Source organism: Bactrocera neohumeralis, unplaced genomic scaffold (genome assembly GCF_024586455.1).
Source record: "Bactrocera neohumeralis isolate Rockhampton unplaced genomic scaffold, APGP_CSIRO_Bneo_wtdbg2-racon-allhic-juicebox.fasta_v2 cluster09, whole genome shotgun sequence".
Lineage (NCBI taxonomy): Eukaryota > Metazoa > Arthropoda > Insecta > Diptera > Tephritidae > Bactrocera > Bactrocera neohumeralis.
In genome coordinates this window covers 34420275-34436549 of record NW_026089622.1, presented here as the reverse complement: position 1 = coordinate 34436549, position 16275 = coordinate 34420275, and the positions used below count along the sequence as shown (strand labels likewise).

The window sequence follows — 16275 nt, the reverse complement described above, 5'->3', positions numbered from 1 at the left end:
CAGCGAAGCGTCAGTGTCCATAATGACAAAACTGAGACTTTTTGAACAAATTAGGCGTCCGTCAGTCCGTGCGATAGAGGAGACTTAAATGTTCTGTCCCTCCCACGAAGTAATACCTAATTGGCGGTCCCGTTGGAGTGTCCTGAGTTGGGAGTAGGTTTGAAGTTCCACACTCCGGCTTTCGATGCTTCCCCCTACTATAAAAAAAAAGTATTTAGCAGAAAAGTGCATTATGCAAATATTAAATAAATAATAAGAAATTATTATTAAAGAATAATAAAAATAACGTGTTCAAGTCCAAACAAACTATAAATATTACTTTGAATATTTAATTTTTTATTAGAATGCTCTCAGTTTTAGATGCGTTCATAAAAATTTGCAAAATGATATTCATATCAATACATATTTATGTATGCTTGCATATAAACGTATAATATGCAACACATAAAGCGTACACATCCCAGTCAGAACAGTGACAGTCATGTTACCTAGTGACATGCCGGTAACGCGTGTCGGTTTAATTGTCACTTTTTCCTTTCACGTTCTTAAGGGCGAATCAAAAAAGCTCCCGAAACTTTTGTATACATGTGATCTTGTATCACTTTCTCGCTCACATATTTATAATAATAAAATTACATCCTTCTTTCTCACACTTTCATTAAATTTGGAATAATTCAACAAAACTGCTTTCAGGAAAGCGTGACGGTGCATTCTACAATAGCCTAGTGGGTAAACCACTCGCTTGTCATTCCTTCAACCTAAAGTTCGAAACTCAAAAATATAAAGATTTTTTTTATAAAATATTTTTTTTTATTAATTTTAATAATAAAATAATTTTATTTAGATTTACATAAAATTATTGTCATTCATTTTCACATTTTTTTTTAATAATATAAAAATTATTTCAATAAATTATTATATAGATACAAAAATAATATATACATATACATACATATGTATGTCTAAAAAATTATTACAATGTTATCATTCTTCAGCTTTTCGCTTTCTATATTTTTTTTGCTTAAATCTATGGTGGCTCATTTCGATGGACTTCCGCATTTGTTGCTCGAAATTTGCAAGTCCACAAGTGATGAAAGAATCTATAAAAAATGTAATGAAAAATCAATTTAAAATACATATTTTTACGTAAATATATATGTATAAAATTTACCATATAATATGTTGGACAACAGAAACTTTGATAGCGGTTGCTTGCCTCCCCTACCGTCCCAGTTACACAATGTCAGGAATTCGTCAGTGTACAGATGCCGTAACACATCACATACACTGTCGGAACTGCCTTTCATCCTTAAAACAAACTGTTCCTGTAATTTGAAAGTATTATGCAAAATAAATATTGTTTATTGAAGAAATTGTATACATTACTAACCGTTGCTGTAGCAAATTCTTCGCATTTAAGTTTTTCTTTCATTTCCAAAGCTGCAGCCAGTGTTGTTAATGGTAGGGTGGAAGCAATTTCTCGGCATACTGATTGGTGAACTTTCGAATTAGCACCTTACATTCACGGACGGTTTTTTGTTGGGCCATTTCTTCGCTTTTTTGAATTATCTGAAAAGAGAACAAGTTCAGTTAGAGAATACTTAAATAATGCCTAAACAACAATATCTAAACAATACGTTTTTTTGTATTGATGAATACTTATAGAACTATAAAAACTTTTATGGACATAAATTTACATTTTCTTTCAAAAAGCTGTCCATCTTCCTTTCCATATGATCAACTCTTGTAGTTGGGTGGAAATAGTTTTTAACATGTTAAAAACATCTGAAAAAGGTGTAAACATAATAAAGTAAAAATGTTTAAGAAATGCATTTAAACAATATATTGGATTACCATTTCCATCCACAGGCAAATTGTTTCCTTGTTGTTTTGAAAAGCTTGCCTCTGAATTGTAGCAACCAGAAATGTTGAATTTCTTCCGTTTAAATGTCAATTATTCTAAATGCAAATGCGTAAAAATAAATTGAAAACTGAAATGACAATTTTACATGTACCTTTTACGGGAGTCGAAGTCGTTGTTGGGCATTCCTCCAAATAGGTTTCATCAAAAAGCGCTGGTGAATCCATCTCATTAGGAAATAAAATTATTTTTTTAAATAACTTAACATAATATAATAAAATACCGTCGGGACAATGCAATAATTACAGTGAAAAATACACTTAGGTTAAAAGCCTTTTTTTCTTGGCTCATATATGCACTAAATGTATTTTTCTTCATATTGAATTATTATTATATCTACTCACCTTTTTTCCAAATATTATAGACACAAATAGTTCACAAATTTAACGAAACACAATTAGAATAGATTTAAATATTTATTTTAAATAATTTTACATAAATATGCACAAGCACAAATCTGCACAATTCTCAATATCGACGCGTTTGTAACCGAATTTTTGGTTTCTTCGAATTCAATTTGTCACAACGAACAAGCAAACGTCAAATTCACGGTATCATGCTGTACGCTTTCACATCCATCGTTTTCAATAAGCGGTGACAGCTAAAAAATTTGTTTGTCTTCTTTTGTTTTATTTTTGCTTAACATCTGTTGAGTGAAGAGCTTATAATATAAAACAAACAAAAGACACAATAGATTGACTTCTTACTCATTTCAAAGATTTGTGAGGGAGTGTTAGTGACAAGTAAAAATGGAGTAAAAGTATTGGAGTTTCGGTCACGCAAGTTTTGCTGGGATATCATTACTAATAAGTCATGTCATGACTTGAATCCCTGAAGGCGTTGTATGTACATACATACGTGTGTGCATGCTACATGTACATACGAATACGTAAATTTTAAACTATAAAAAGTATTATTTATATACATATACATATATATTACTAGTTTTTTTTTTCTATATTATGTTAGTATTTTACACAGATACGTATATGTATGTATGTACGTATTATACACATATCAAATATACATACAGACATATGTATATCTACTATATTAAACATAGGATATAATTAAAAATTTGGTCTTATTTTAACATTGAGTAAAAGATTGCTTTATATAAAATAGTTAGTTAATTAGTTAAAAAGTAATCAATTTGTGAAAAATAATTTTCAAATCAATACATACATATAATTGCATATAAACGTATAAAAATATAAGTCAAATGGCCAACATGCCGCTGAAATATCGAATCTCTGAGTCTATTTTTCATGCTCAACTCTGTTCAAGTGGCACTGTTAAATTTCTTCTTCTGAGCTAGCTGTCGTGAAACACGCTAATCGCATTTTGTTAGCTAGAAAAACACCTAACAACAATATTTTCATTCATGAACGCAAGCACACTTTCAACAGGCAAACTTGCTTCATTCATAAAAACAAACACCATTACATCTCCCCGAGCATGCCTTTGCCCACAAGAGTCTTTTCGCGACGATGGCAAAAGCTAAAAATCATAAATTTAACAGTTTCTGATATTTTTATGAGAAGGAAAAAAGTGACAACGCCGCAAATATAAGTTTTCAAATATATTAGAATAAAATTGACAACGTATAAAAACGTACAGTGATTACCGGTTAAGTAGTAAAGTAAGTTAAGTGAAAAGTAGAGTAAACAAATTTGCTAGAACCATATGCATAATATTTGTAAACTTGTCTACACACAACTTCGTATGTAAATGGGTACACTTATTGCTTCATGCGAAATCTCCGTTGTCACGGGCAACCAATGGCTGCAGCTCACGTTTTGTCAAAGAGTCAATGTGTCAAAGAGTCAATGTGTCAAAGAACTGACGCGACGACAAAGCGTCACAACTTTGTATTGTTGGTAGAAAATCCGAGCTGTGCCGAAAAAATAGGCGAACGATCACCGATTGCCGCTCTAAAAGCTTTACCAATAAACTTGTGTAAATACGTATGTAGTATATGTATAAGCGTGCTTACATATCGACTCGGATTTTTACGAGTCGCGTAAAAACATTTTTTACATTCCTTGACAAATACAGTCAATCCCGGTTATGTGCCGCAATCAAAGATACAGATTTTTGTGGTTTGTTAAAAATAAAAATATAATATGGCACATAAGCGAGTGCGAATACTTAAGGAAGTGGTACTTAAAACAATAATTTCTATGTATTTCAAAAAACAAACCGTGAGATGCAGCAAGATATAGGCAGTTAAGAGGGTGATTTTCATTTAAGCGGAGTACTACTTAACCGGAACTCACTGAACCAGAGGAATATTGAATTTTTTCTTTGATACATTTCTTAACTCAAAAATCGACAAATAAACTGTCACGTGGCTTTTACCACCTTACAATAATTTACTTCAACACTGTACATCATTTACCCTCACCATACCTCAACATAGAGCTTTCCACCATACTAGAATTATCCTACACGTACTAAACTTCACCTCACCGCATTGACCAAAGCTACGCACACAACTTACCTCACTTCGCTGACGAAAGCTGCGGTATGCTGCTATACAAGCAAGCACCTCACACCGAATGCGATCATTTCTTCCAGCTCGCCAGCGAGGACGGTCGCCCAGCAGTCGGCAGCAATAGGCAGCGGTAAGTGCAGTAGAATTATCAGTGCTCGCAATGGCCCTGCCTTATATACAGTAGAATTAGGTAGTTTGCAGACATTGCGTTGAAAAGGTATCACACTTCGGTGTGATACCAGTGCTCGCAATGGCTCTGCCTTATATACAGTAGGATTAGGTATTTTGCAGGCATTGCGTTGAAAAGGTATTACACTTCGGTGTGATACCAGTGCTCGCAATGGCTCTGCCTTATATACATACAGTAGGATTAGGTATTTCGCAGGCATTGCGTTGAAAAGACATCACACCTCGGGGTGATGCCAGTGTTCGCAATGGCTCTGCCCAATTGATAGTGTTAGTTTTTGCAGTCGTTGCGTCGAAACGATATCACACCGACTCGGTGTGATATCAGTGCGCAAAACCACAATATTTATTCATTTTATAATGTCGTAATTTAATAGAACTAGGTGTATGTCAACTTTATTGGTCCACTGTATAAGTATAAATGAATGTATAGGAACATGCAGATCAATGCACGCACATGTAATAGATTGATAAGTGATAAAATCATGATTTGAATTTCTGAATGCGCACGTGCGTATACATACATACATTTATATGAGCAGGGCCCTATTCCACAAAACAAGTTATCAACTTTTCACTTTGCACTTATCAATTGATATTGTACTGCAAAGTGAAAAGCGTTTCTGTTCCACAATGCTCTTTGCGAATCTCACTTTGCGTTGAGCATATTTTGGCGAAGACTTTACGCTCTTTCCGCTCAGTGCAAAGTCTTTGCGCTTTATTGGCAAAGTCTTTGCACTCTCTTGCAAAGTAAGTGTGCAAAGTGTTCCACAAAGCGTTTTATCAACTTTGCATTTCTGTCTCATCACTTTTCACTTTGCATTGCTTTATATGAGTTGTTAAAATGAGCCGCAAAATACAAATAGAAAAAAAACTTGCTGTTTTAAATGTAATAAAAGAAAAAAAAAGCATTTTATTTGCTAGTTTTCAAAACAACAGAGTAAGTATTTTTTAAATAAATAATTGTAAATTTCATATTTAAGTATACATTTCTTTGTGAAGGTTAACAAATTAGATAAACAGACAGCATGGGAGGATGTGTTAAAAAAAGCCCAATCCCTACAACTGGCGTCAGCACAAAAAACATGGACCTATGCAAGGGACAGTTTGTTTGGGCTCTGGAAGAGCCGGACAATGGTAAGTACAACAATTTATTGCCTACACATAGCAAATAATTATATTTGCATCATTTGTTGTTGTTGGAATTCTTATATTGTGCATTGCTAATAACTAACAAGCATGTTGTTGACAACAACAAAACAAAACGTCATCATAGACATTGTTGTTGTGAGTTAACAGTGCACTCAATCAACAACTCTTGCTGATAACAACCGGTTTAACCAAAATATTACTAATTGCTATGTGTACTAGAGTGGGTCAATTTTTTTTCGACGAAGCGGTTATCAAAATCGTAAGCTACGATGAATTCTAAGAAAATTTGCCCAAGAAACAATGGCTTTAAAATCAAAATCGAGCTTCCGGTTTTTAACGAGAATCTTTTTGTATTTTTGTGAATTTAATTTTGTTAATTTGCAGAGTAAAAGGGATAACGCCCGAAATACTGGATCCGGAGGTGGGAAGGGCAAGGTAATGGATGAAGCTGACTTGGCCATCCTCGACATTCTGGAATCAGACTCAGCTGTGGTAGATGGTTTGAATTTGCCAGAAAGTTATGGCAACTCAGAAAATCTACCGTCAGCTGAGAATGATTCCAGAATATCTATTTCAGAAGAAACAATTGCCAATCCACCTCTAAATCCAAGAAAGAGGAAGCGCTCTACCAAGTTTCTAAGTGAAACTTTGGATAGAGAGAAAAAATGCCGGATGGAGCTCCTTGAGGTTGAGGTTTACTACCGGAAACTTCAATGCCTAAAACTGGAGAGGGATTTTCTAATTTTTGTCCAACATTATTTAAAAGAAAATCCACCTGGATTGGATTTAAACGGAAGCACTCTTTAAAATTGAAATTTTGTAGTCCCGAAAAATTAATTCGGTCTCTATAATTTCTAGCTGTAACCGCGTCTTCACTATTGTCGAACAAAAACGCACGTCTTAACATTTTGAAAGCTTGACTAGTTATAATAATATGAATTTGCAAAGCGATCATTTACCTTGCAAATTTTTGACAAACTTATCGAATTTTGCTTTGCAAATATAGAGTTTACAGTTTTTGTGGAACGGAACAGCATAATTATATGCAAAGTCTTTGCGGATTACACTTTTCAATATAAGCTTTGCACTTTGCACAAGAGAACGTACGTGGAACAGAAAAGAGAGAGAAAAGAAAGAGAATATAAAAATAGTAAAGACTTTGCAAATTACACTTATCAATTTCAACTTATCACTTATCAAATTTCATAGTTCTGTGGAACAGAAAGCTTTGCAAATTGACGAAAAATTTGCAAAGTACAAAGTGAAAAGTTGATAAGTTGTTTTGTGGAATAGGGCCCAGATAATAAGATTATGATATGAGCATGTGCAGAGACATAAGATTACTATGATAGAAGATGTACATACGTATACATACATAAGTATGTATGTATGTATATTGTTGTGATAAATTTAATTTCTATTAGTAAGAAATATAATACAAAAATATTTAGAGTATAGTATATTATGTAAAAATCAAATAAAATTATTAAATATGCAACTCCAAATTGACTATAAATATTATTAGGCATGCATTCAAACAAATTTATACTCATATCAGAATTATTTTTGCATGTCAATATGGAATTGCTGAGAGCAAAACACAAAAGCATACAAACATACATATGTATTTGCAAACATTGCACCTACAAGCGATTCCCTGGTTGAAAGCAAAAATTGAAGCATGAAAATATCACAATGCTGTTGTTGGGAGTATCATAAGGAGCATGCATACATATTTATGTCTCTTCATATTCTTGAGTATGTGAGAGAGCTGTATTTGTATACATTTTTGGCTGTTAAAAATGGAGTATCAAAGAACTTATTTTTCTTCAATATTCCCTGATTGCGCATACATGCTATGGCATCATAAGCCGTAAGTACATATATTATTTCTCTTCATATTCTTTGTTGAATATGTGGAGAACTGTTAAAAATGTTAACATTTCACAGCGTGAATTCTGTATTTGCAATTTTATCTAATGTTCGCTGTCGAACCTGCACCTTCTCTATGTTTTAAGTTCTCTGGTCCAACAGTCATGAGCATTGGTAGACTTAGGAATAAAATGAAGGTAGTTCATCTGGAACTGCTTGCAGCATTTGGTACCACAAAAATGTCTAATCGGGATGAACAGACTTAAATGGAGGGCAGTGTGGTAATGAAAACGAAAAGAACAAAATACAATACACTACAACAGCGAAACTAGTTAACGAAATTCCTAGTAGCCAGGATGTTCGAGAGGCGAAGTTTTACTTATATAAAAACTGTCAGATTTTGCAGTAGAGACAGTTCTAGTTAGAGTGTTTTTGGAATGAGGATAATAAGTGTTAAGTTGTTTCAATAATAAATAAATATAAGTGCATTGACACTAAATTGGGACCTTTATGTAACAATCCAGTGATCAAACTCAAGAGTGAGTTAAAAGATAGACAATTCATCGATAAATCCGTTACAATATTATCGAAATGTATATAAAAAAATATAAACAATTATATAGTATATATGTATGTATATGCATTAAATCTTAAATAATCAATATGATTTCGTTTTTGTGAAGGTTGACCTGCGGCATATGGATGAACAGCAGGGTAATAACATTGTAGATGTCGGAGTAGATCTATCTGAGTTCTATATGTCTGTGGAGTGGGATATTCTTGAAGTTCCAGCGTTCAGGTAAGCTAACCAATTAAAAATGGTGGAAACTACTAAATAAAATATTTCCATTTAAAGAACTCTTAAGTAATTCCATCTGATTCTTTTACACTTTACGAAAATGCATCCAGATAAAAACGACATATTTAAACGTGTTATTAAGATCATACGAATGCACTCTTCTTCTTCTTAATTGGCGTAGACACCGCTTACGCGATTATAGCCGAGTTAACAACAGCGCGCCAGTCGTTTCTCCTTTTCGCTACGTGGCGCCAATTGGATATTCCAAGCGTAGCCAGGTCCTTCTCCACTTGGTCCTTCCAACGGAGTGAATATCTTCCTCTTCCTCTGCTTCCCCCGGCGGGTACAGCGTCGAATACTTTCAGAGCTGGAGTGTTTTCGTCCATTCGGACAACATGACCTAGCCAGCGTAGCCGCTGTCTTTTAATTCGCTGAACTATGTCAATGTCGTCGTATATCTTGTACAGCTCATCGTTCCATCGAATGCAATATTCGCCGTGGCCAACGCGCAAAGGACCATAAATCTTTCGCAGAACTTTTCTCTCGAAAACTCGCAACGTCGACTCATCAGTTGTTGACAACGTCCAAGCCTCTGCACCATATGGCAGGACTGGAATTATGAGCGACTTATAGAGTTTGGCTTTTGTTCGTCGAGAGAGGACTTTACTTTTCAATTGCCTACTCAGTCCGAAGTAGCACCTGTTGGCAAGAGTTATCCTGCGTTGGATTTCTAGGCTGACATTGTTGGTGGTGTTTACGCTGGTTCCAAGATAGACGAAATTATTTACGACTTCAAAGTTATGACTGTCAACAGTGACGTGAGAGCCAAATCGCGAGTGCGACGACTGTTTGTTTGATGACAGGAGATATTTCGTCTTGCCCTCGTTCACTGCCAGACCCATTTTCTGTGCTTCCTTGTCCAGCCTGGAGAAAGCAGAACTAACGGCGCGGGTGTTGAGGCCGATGATATCAATATCGTCGGCATACGCCAACAGCTGTACACTCTTATAGAAGATGGTACCTTCTCTATTTAGTTCTGCGGCTCGAACTATTTTCTCCAAAAGCAGGTTGAAAAAGTCGCACGATAGGGAATCGCCTTGTCTGAAACCTCGTTTGGTATCGAACGGCTCGGAGAGGTCCTTCCCGATCCTGACGGAGCTTTTGGTGTTGCTCAACGTCAGTTTACACAGCCGTATTAGTTTTGCGGGGATACCAAATTCAGACATCGCGGCATAAAGGCAGTTCCTTTTCGTGCTGTCGAAAGCAGCTTTGAAATCGACGAAGAGGTGGTGTGTGTCGATTCTCCTTTCACGGGTCTTTTCCAAGATTTGGCGCATGGTGAATATCTGGTCGGTGGTTGATTTTCCAGGTCTGAAGCCACACTGATAAGGTCCAATCAGTTTGTTGACGGTGGGCTTTAATCTTTCACACAATACGCTCGATAGAACCTTATATGCGATGTTGAGGAGGCTAATCCCACGGTAGTTGGCGCAGATTGTGGGGTCTCCTTTTTTATGGATTGGGCATAGCATACTTAAATTCTAATCGTTGGGCATGCTTTCGTCCGACCATATTTTACAAAGAAGCTGATGCATGCTCCTTATCAGTTCTTCGCCGCCGTGTTTGAATAGCTCGGCCGGCAATCCGTCGGCCCCTGCCGCTTTGTTGTTCTTCAGGCGGGCAATTGCTATTCGAACTTCTTCATGGTCGGGTAATGGTACGTCTGCTCCATCGTCATCGATTGGGGAATCGGGTTCTCCTTCTCCTGGTGTTGTGCGTTCACTGCCATTCAGCAGGCTGGAGAAGTGTTCCCTCTATAATTTAAGTATACTCTGGGCATCAGTGACTAGATCACCTTTGGGGGTTCTACAAGAGTATGCTCCGGTCTTGAAACCTTCTGTAAGCCACCGCATTTTTTCGTAGAATTTTCGAGCATTACCCCTGTCGGCCAGCTTATCAAGCTCTTCATACTCACGCATTTCGGCCTCTTCCTTTTTCTGTCTGCAGATGCGTCTCGCTTCCTTCTTCAATTCTCGGTATCTATTCCATCCCGCACGTGTTGTGGTCGATCGTAACGTTGCGAGGTAGGCAGCCTGTTTTCTCTCCGCTGCGGCGCGGCACTCCTCGTCGTACCAGTTGTTCTTTTGCACTTTCCGAAAACCAAGGGTTTCGGATGCAGCTGTACGTAAGGAGACGGCGGTGATGTCAGCCTTTATTTTTGCGAGGACATCAACCAGTTGGGCAGCGGCACCTTCCCAATTAAGGGTCCAGACATTCCAGGTGCATGCCCTCAAATCGTAGTCCTTTGCCATGGTCGTCATCAAAAGGGGGGTCTCTCATCCGAGCTTACCATCCCTACTGGCAGCCATCGCGTGCACATATGATAACCTCCGTACAATAACCACCACAAAAAAATGATTTTTTTTCATGTAATTTATATGGAAAACAGAAAATTTTAAAGAGGCACCTCTTAATACTAATATTAAGAGCTCATCTTTTGAGTGACTTTTTTTTTACACACTTCGAAAGTTTTCAGCCTGTTTTTCAGTTGAAAAAAAGAGGTCGGTTCAAAATGTCACACCCTAATGTACATATATTAATTAATTAAATTAATGTTGGAACCGTCAAAGCTTTATCATCGTATATTAGACCATTTAGTACGAGTGTTAAATAAATTTGGTTGGGGGGTGTCAAAAAACAACCGTGTACCTGTAGAGTGATATGTCAAATAAAAGATTACGTAAATGATCTTATCATCAAATGCTATCGTTCTTCGTTACACTTTTGTGTATGGCATTATTACTTGAACATGAACTTGCTGAAGTAATACGTTAGTAAATTAAACTCGTATCGTCATGTATTTGGGTATCTGAATAATTTACAAGCGAGATATAGTGAAAAACTTATCACAAATAGATTTTTTTGTTTAAGACTCTGTAACTAAAATTTTTAAACAATATTACTTACCATACATCTAAACTTGAATACGTACCTTGCTGATAAGTCCAATTGACAACCATGATCCAACAAAAAATTTGCCGCAAATTCATCAATATCTTTAACGGATCTTATTAATAATGTTAACCCCTGGAAAGAAAAATGTCAAAATTTATTTATAACAAATTATAATTAATTTATATATGATACCTCTGCATCATATGCATTAATATCTGCAAATCCATTTTTAACAAGAGTTTGAGCAATAGAGAGGTGCTTAGCTGTCAAGGCTAATTGTAGTGGCAGTTGGCCTTGATCGGATATAGAGTTACAAATTTCGGAAAGCTGAAATTTTATAAAAAAAAATAAAAATTAAGTAAAAAATATATATAATTTTCAATTGGATAAATTAAATATAGTCAATATGGCGGCATGTCTTGCAATCTTGCAAACAATAAGTTTAATTCCGACTGTACCATATACATACATATAAGCTGTAAAGTCAACGCAATTTGAATACATTAGTTGATATTCCACCACATTAATACATCTCACCTCACGATAACACCACACAAGATACATGCCAATCCTTTACAGGAATGTCCCTTCGAAACGGCCGTTATTCGAAAGAAGCCGACCTGAGTATCGTTTCGCTTTCCAACAATCTCGCATTTCCGTCATTTCGCATAGATAGGTCCTGACACCAGTTCATCAATTGATTGTAATTAAGTACGTTTAGTTGTTGAATAAACAATAATTATTATAATTTTTTTGTCATTAACCACATAAATCGAAAACACTTATTTATTTAGTATAGGCGTGACCAACAACTTAAAATACGGAGTCATACTTCAAGAACATAGTTTTCGAAATAATAAAAACAACGTTGACACAAAACTATATTACAAAACGCAACATGCGCCGCAATCGGTCGGCCCGGATGCCTCTTGATACATAGTTATACTTTTTAATTAGTGAATATCACATACTTCCGGTGAAAAGACATAACGAACTCCTCTCCTAGAAGTTTCTGCTGGGAGGTTTTCAAACAAACCAGAATTGACTTTGATTTATGTGTATTTCAGTTAGTTAAAAATATCTTTTTCATGCAGTTGATTCTATTTGGTTTAGAAAGTAAAATGTCAAATTCGAAAGCCGTGAGTTTGCACCATAAAAGAAATTAGGTCAAGGAATATCATACGGTCAAAAATGCAACGCATAAAAACAGTACGCAAAGCCCTTAAACAAAGTAAATTGCCTAATGGAGCAACAAGATACAAATAGTTTTTGATTCAACGTCTAAGCGATATCCCTATTAGTGAGTATTAGAGGATTTAGTCATATGTAGAAGTTCACTTGGGAGTAGTCATTCACTTGGGAGTGGCCAGAAACGAATTTTTTACATATGGCTCAAGCAGCTCACGACTTCCGGTCTTTGACCAAGTATCCTCTGGGTAGCCTAAGAACATCCGTTTAAAGGCGAGCTAAAGTGAGAAGGCGAAACACCCCCTTCACAGGGTTGTTCGCTGGGTTTGGGACCAGCCACGTTAAAAGCGCCCCAGATTACCAACTGTCTCGAATGAGAAAAGGGGGGTCTTTTGATGACGACCATGGCAAACGAAATAAGGACTACGATTTGAGGGCATGCACCTGGATCGTCCGGTCCCTTAATTGGGAAGGTGCCGCTGCCCAGCTGGTTGATGTCCTCGTTAGAGTGAAAGCTGACATCACCGTGCCAAGAAATTCGATAGATGGCGAGTAGGTCCTTGTGGCATTTACTAGAGTGGCCATATAAAGGAGCGCAATTTTGGTGTGGGATTCGTGATGGGAGAGAGACTCCGTCGTCTAACAAATAAAAATAAATTCAATATACCGGGATTAAGACTCTATGTTACAAATCATCCGGATATAAAATCGCATGTTGGAACGGAACTGTTGATTAGAAATCCTTTAAACTACTATGCTCTAAAATCTCATGCTACACCATAGTTACAAGCTACAACAATATCACTAAAAAATCGGGATTGTGACTTAAACCTTAGGGCTATGTACCAGAATTGACTTTACTGTCCACCTCGTTTTATAATTCCAGATAGCGAATTTAAAGACTTTTTTGGAACACTAGGTCAAAGATTTTTAGCAGGTGGAGATTACAACGCAAAACACACGTACTGGAGCTCACGTCTTATTAATCCGAAGAATGAATGGCAGTTAAATCGCTCCTCTTCAACTCTGCTTCAACTGAAATTTGCTGTACAAAAGTTAAAAAAGCGCTTAAACGCGAGGAAGAACACAACATTGAAAATTATATAAAGAAACTGTGTCCAAATTCTAGCAAGCAAAACTCCCTTTGGAAAGCCCAAAAGTCTTTCAAGCCACCAGTAGATTCCAACATGCCTCTAAGACAGTTGATTGGTAATTGAGCACATAGTGATGAGGATAATATAATACCGCTAACGAGTCGCTTGTGTCTATTAGAACTTCTACTTCTGAAGTTACTAGAATCATAAAAGAGCTAAATCCAAAAAAGGCATCCAGACACGATAATATTAAGCCAAAAATGATAACTGAGTTACCAAATATTGCTATATGTAAAAGTGCAATTTCGTGGAAAAAGTAGCAGATCATCATAATAGACAAAACTGGAAAAGACCTAACACAGCTGTCTTCCTACAGGCCAATAAGTCTCTTACCCTGTATTTCTAAAATATTTGAAAAAGTGTTACTATCAAGGATAACTCCTTTTCTCCACGAAAACAATATAATACCAACGCACCAATTCGGTTTTCGTGCTAAACATAGCGCTTTAGAGCAAGTAAATAGAATTACGAAAGAAATCAGGAAAGCATTCGACCATAGAGAGTACTGTTCAGCTATTTTTCTAGATGTAACTCAGTCGTCCGATAAGGTCTGGCATGAAGGCCTTTAATGGAAAATCAAAAACATTTTACCTTACGAATTGCATAAAACTTTGTAGTCATATTTAAGAAACAGGAAATTTACAGTCAAAGTAGCAGACTTCATATCAGAAGAACGAGTTACAAGGGCTGGTGTACCTCAGGGTAGCGTGATAGGCCCAACTCTGTACATAATATATACAGCTGACATTCCAACAGGTACTAACGTATTGACATCCACTTTCGCGGATGACACAGCTCTAGTAAGCCGTAACAAATGCCCGATCAGAGCATCAAGAGTATTAGAGCAGCTCTTAACTTTTGTCGAAGAAAGGCTAGCCAACTGGCGTATAAATATTAATGAGCAAGAATGCAAACATGCTACATTCTCGCTAAGACCAGAAACCTGTCGGACAGTTAAAATAAACAATGTTCTAGTACCCACAGCGAATGAAGTAACTTATCTTGGGATTCACCTGGATCGAAGGCTCATGTGGCGAAAACTTATAGCGAGTAAAATAACTTGCATGAAGTTAAGAACAGCAAATTTTAATTAGCTTTTAAACAAAAATTCTAAACTTAGCCTAGACAACAAAGTCCTGTTATATAACGCAATCATAAAACTGTGCAACCACCATTGATATAATACAAAAATTCCAATCTAAAATGCTTAGCACAATCACGGGTGCACCATGGTACATAAGTAATCAAAACATTCATAAAGTTCTTGATATTCCTATGGTAAAGAAGGAGGTAGAGGACAGTAGAATGAGATATATTTCTAAATTTCTCGAACATCCAAACCTATTGGACCTTGGCAAATTCCTGCAATCAAACACGTTTAAAAAGAAGTGATCAACCACATTCTTGAGCTTCTTTAGTTTTAAATAGATTTAAGATTTGAATACTTATTGTTAGGCTTTACTAAGCAGATCCAAGAAATACTAAAAAAAAATTAAATTAGGGGAATTGAAAAAAAAATTACAACTGTTCAAAAATGAGTGAAAATAATAAAGAAAATCGAATGCCATGCAAGTCACCAATGAAATTTGTGAAATTTACGGAGACGATGCTGTATCCGTTCGTGTAGCACAAAAATGGTTCGCTCGCTTCCATTCTTGAAATTCCGCACCTCACTCTGGTCGACCTATCATTGAAAAAGTCGATGAGATTATGGAAAATATTGACCAGGGCCGTCACATAAGCAGCCGTAACAACGCTGGAATTTAACATCATCAAACGGTTTTGAACCATTTAAAAAAAGGCTGGCTACAAAAAGAAGATCGATGTTTGGGTACCACTTGAATTGTCTGTGAAAAATTTAATGGATCGAATGAACATCTGACATTCTTTGCTGAAACGAAATGAAAGCGAACCATTTCTGAAGCGAATGCGAGAAAAATCATAGTACAATTGTGGTGACGCTCAACAAATGGTCGCAAAGCCAGGATTTGACGCCTCGAAATGTTATGCTAAGTGTTTGATGGGATTGGAAAGGAATCATCCACTATGAGCTGCTCCAACCTGGTCGAACGATTGATTCCACATTTTACTGTCAACTGATGAGATTGAACCAAGCAATCGAAAAAAACGCCCAGAACTGATCAACAGAAAGGGCTTCGTTTTCCATCAGGAACTCGGCAAAAACTGAGAGATCATGGCTGAGAAGTTTTGGTGCCTCCGCCATATAGCTCTGACATTGCACCTTTGAACTACCATTTTTTTCAGTCAATGCAGAACTCCTTCAATAGAGTAAAGTTTGCTTAATGTCAGAAGCTGCATCTCAGAACTATATTTCTACTGAACTAATAAATGCTTTAAACGACGAACATTTCTGCTGGTGCGCGTTATTTTTTTCTCTAAGGCCTGAATCGAAACGGGATTGTCCACATAGACTATACATGTCCGCACAGGAAATATTTTAATGGTGTGATATCACATGATCTTGGTGGTCAATCGTCCGGCCCAAAACGTGAAATTATCTGCTCACCGAAGTGTTCTCTCAATAAATCCA

At 36.4% G+C, this 16275-nt stretch overlaps 1 protein-coding gene and 2 long non-coding RNA genes across 5 annotated transcripts in view; 1 reads left to right on the top strand and 2 right to left on the bottom strand.

Annotated features, from left to right (window-relative positions):
* Positions 1–16275, bottom strand: part of LOC126764042 (rabankyrin-5) — a 194083-nt gene that overhangs the window by 63728 nt on the left and 114080 nt on the right. The window contains exons 2-4 of one of the 2 annotated variants that reach the window (XM_050481779.1): positions 11920–12061; positions 11575–11709; positions 11420–11514 (exon numbers count right to left, since the gene is read on the bottom strand). In XM_050481779.1, the coding sequence (XP_050337736.1) occupies positions 11420–11514; positions 11575–11709; positions 11920–11946 (257 nt within the window). In that variant the 5' untranslated portion in view covers positions 11947–12061. The remainder of the gene's footprint in view (positions 1–11419; positions 11515–11574; positions 11710–11919; positions 12062–16275) is intronic. The other variant, XM_050481778.1, reaches the window with a different exon arrangement.
* LOC126764276 (uncharacterized) lies at positions 887–2867 on the bottom strand. 2 transcript variants are annotated; one of them, XR_007667863.1, is made up of 6 exons: positions 2016–2867; positions 1855–1959; positions 1698–1785; positions 1391–1569; positions 1172–1325; positions 887–1100 (listed from the first exon to the last, which is right to left on the bottom strand). It is a non-coding gene; the product is annotated as an uncharacterized LOC126764276 (long non-coding RNA). The 2 variants fall into 2 exon arrangements; XR_007667862.1 differs by having other exon boundaries at positions 891–1100; positions 1855–2863.
* The window catches only part of LOC126764311 (uncharacterized), a 41662-nt gene continuing 29770 nt past the window's right edge, over positions 4384–16275 (top strand). The window contains exons 1-2 of the long non-coding RNA XR_007667921.1: positions 4384–4548; positions 8312–8427. This is a non-coding gene — a long non-coding RNA (uncharacterized LOC126764311). The remainder of the gene's footprint in view (positions 4549–8311; positions 8428–16275) is intronic.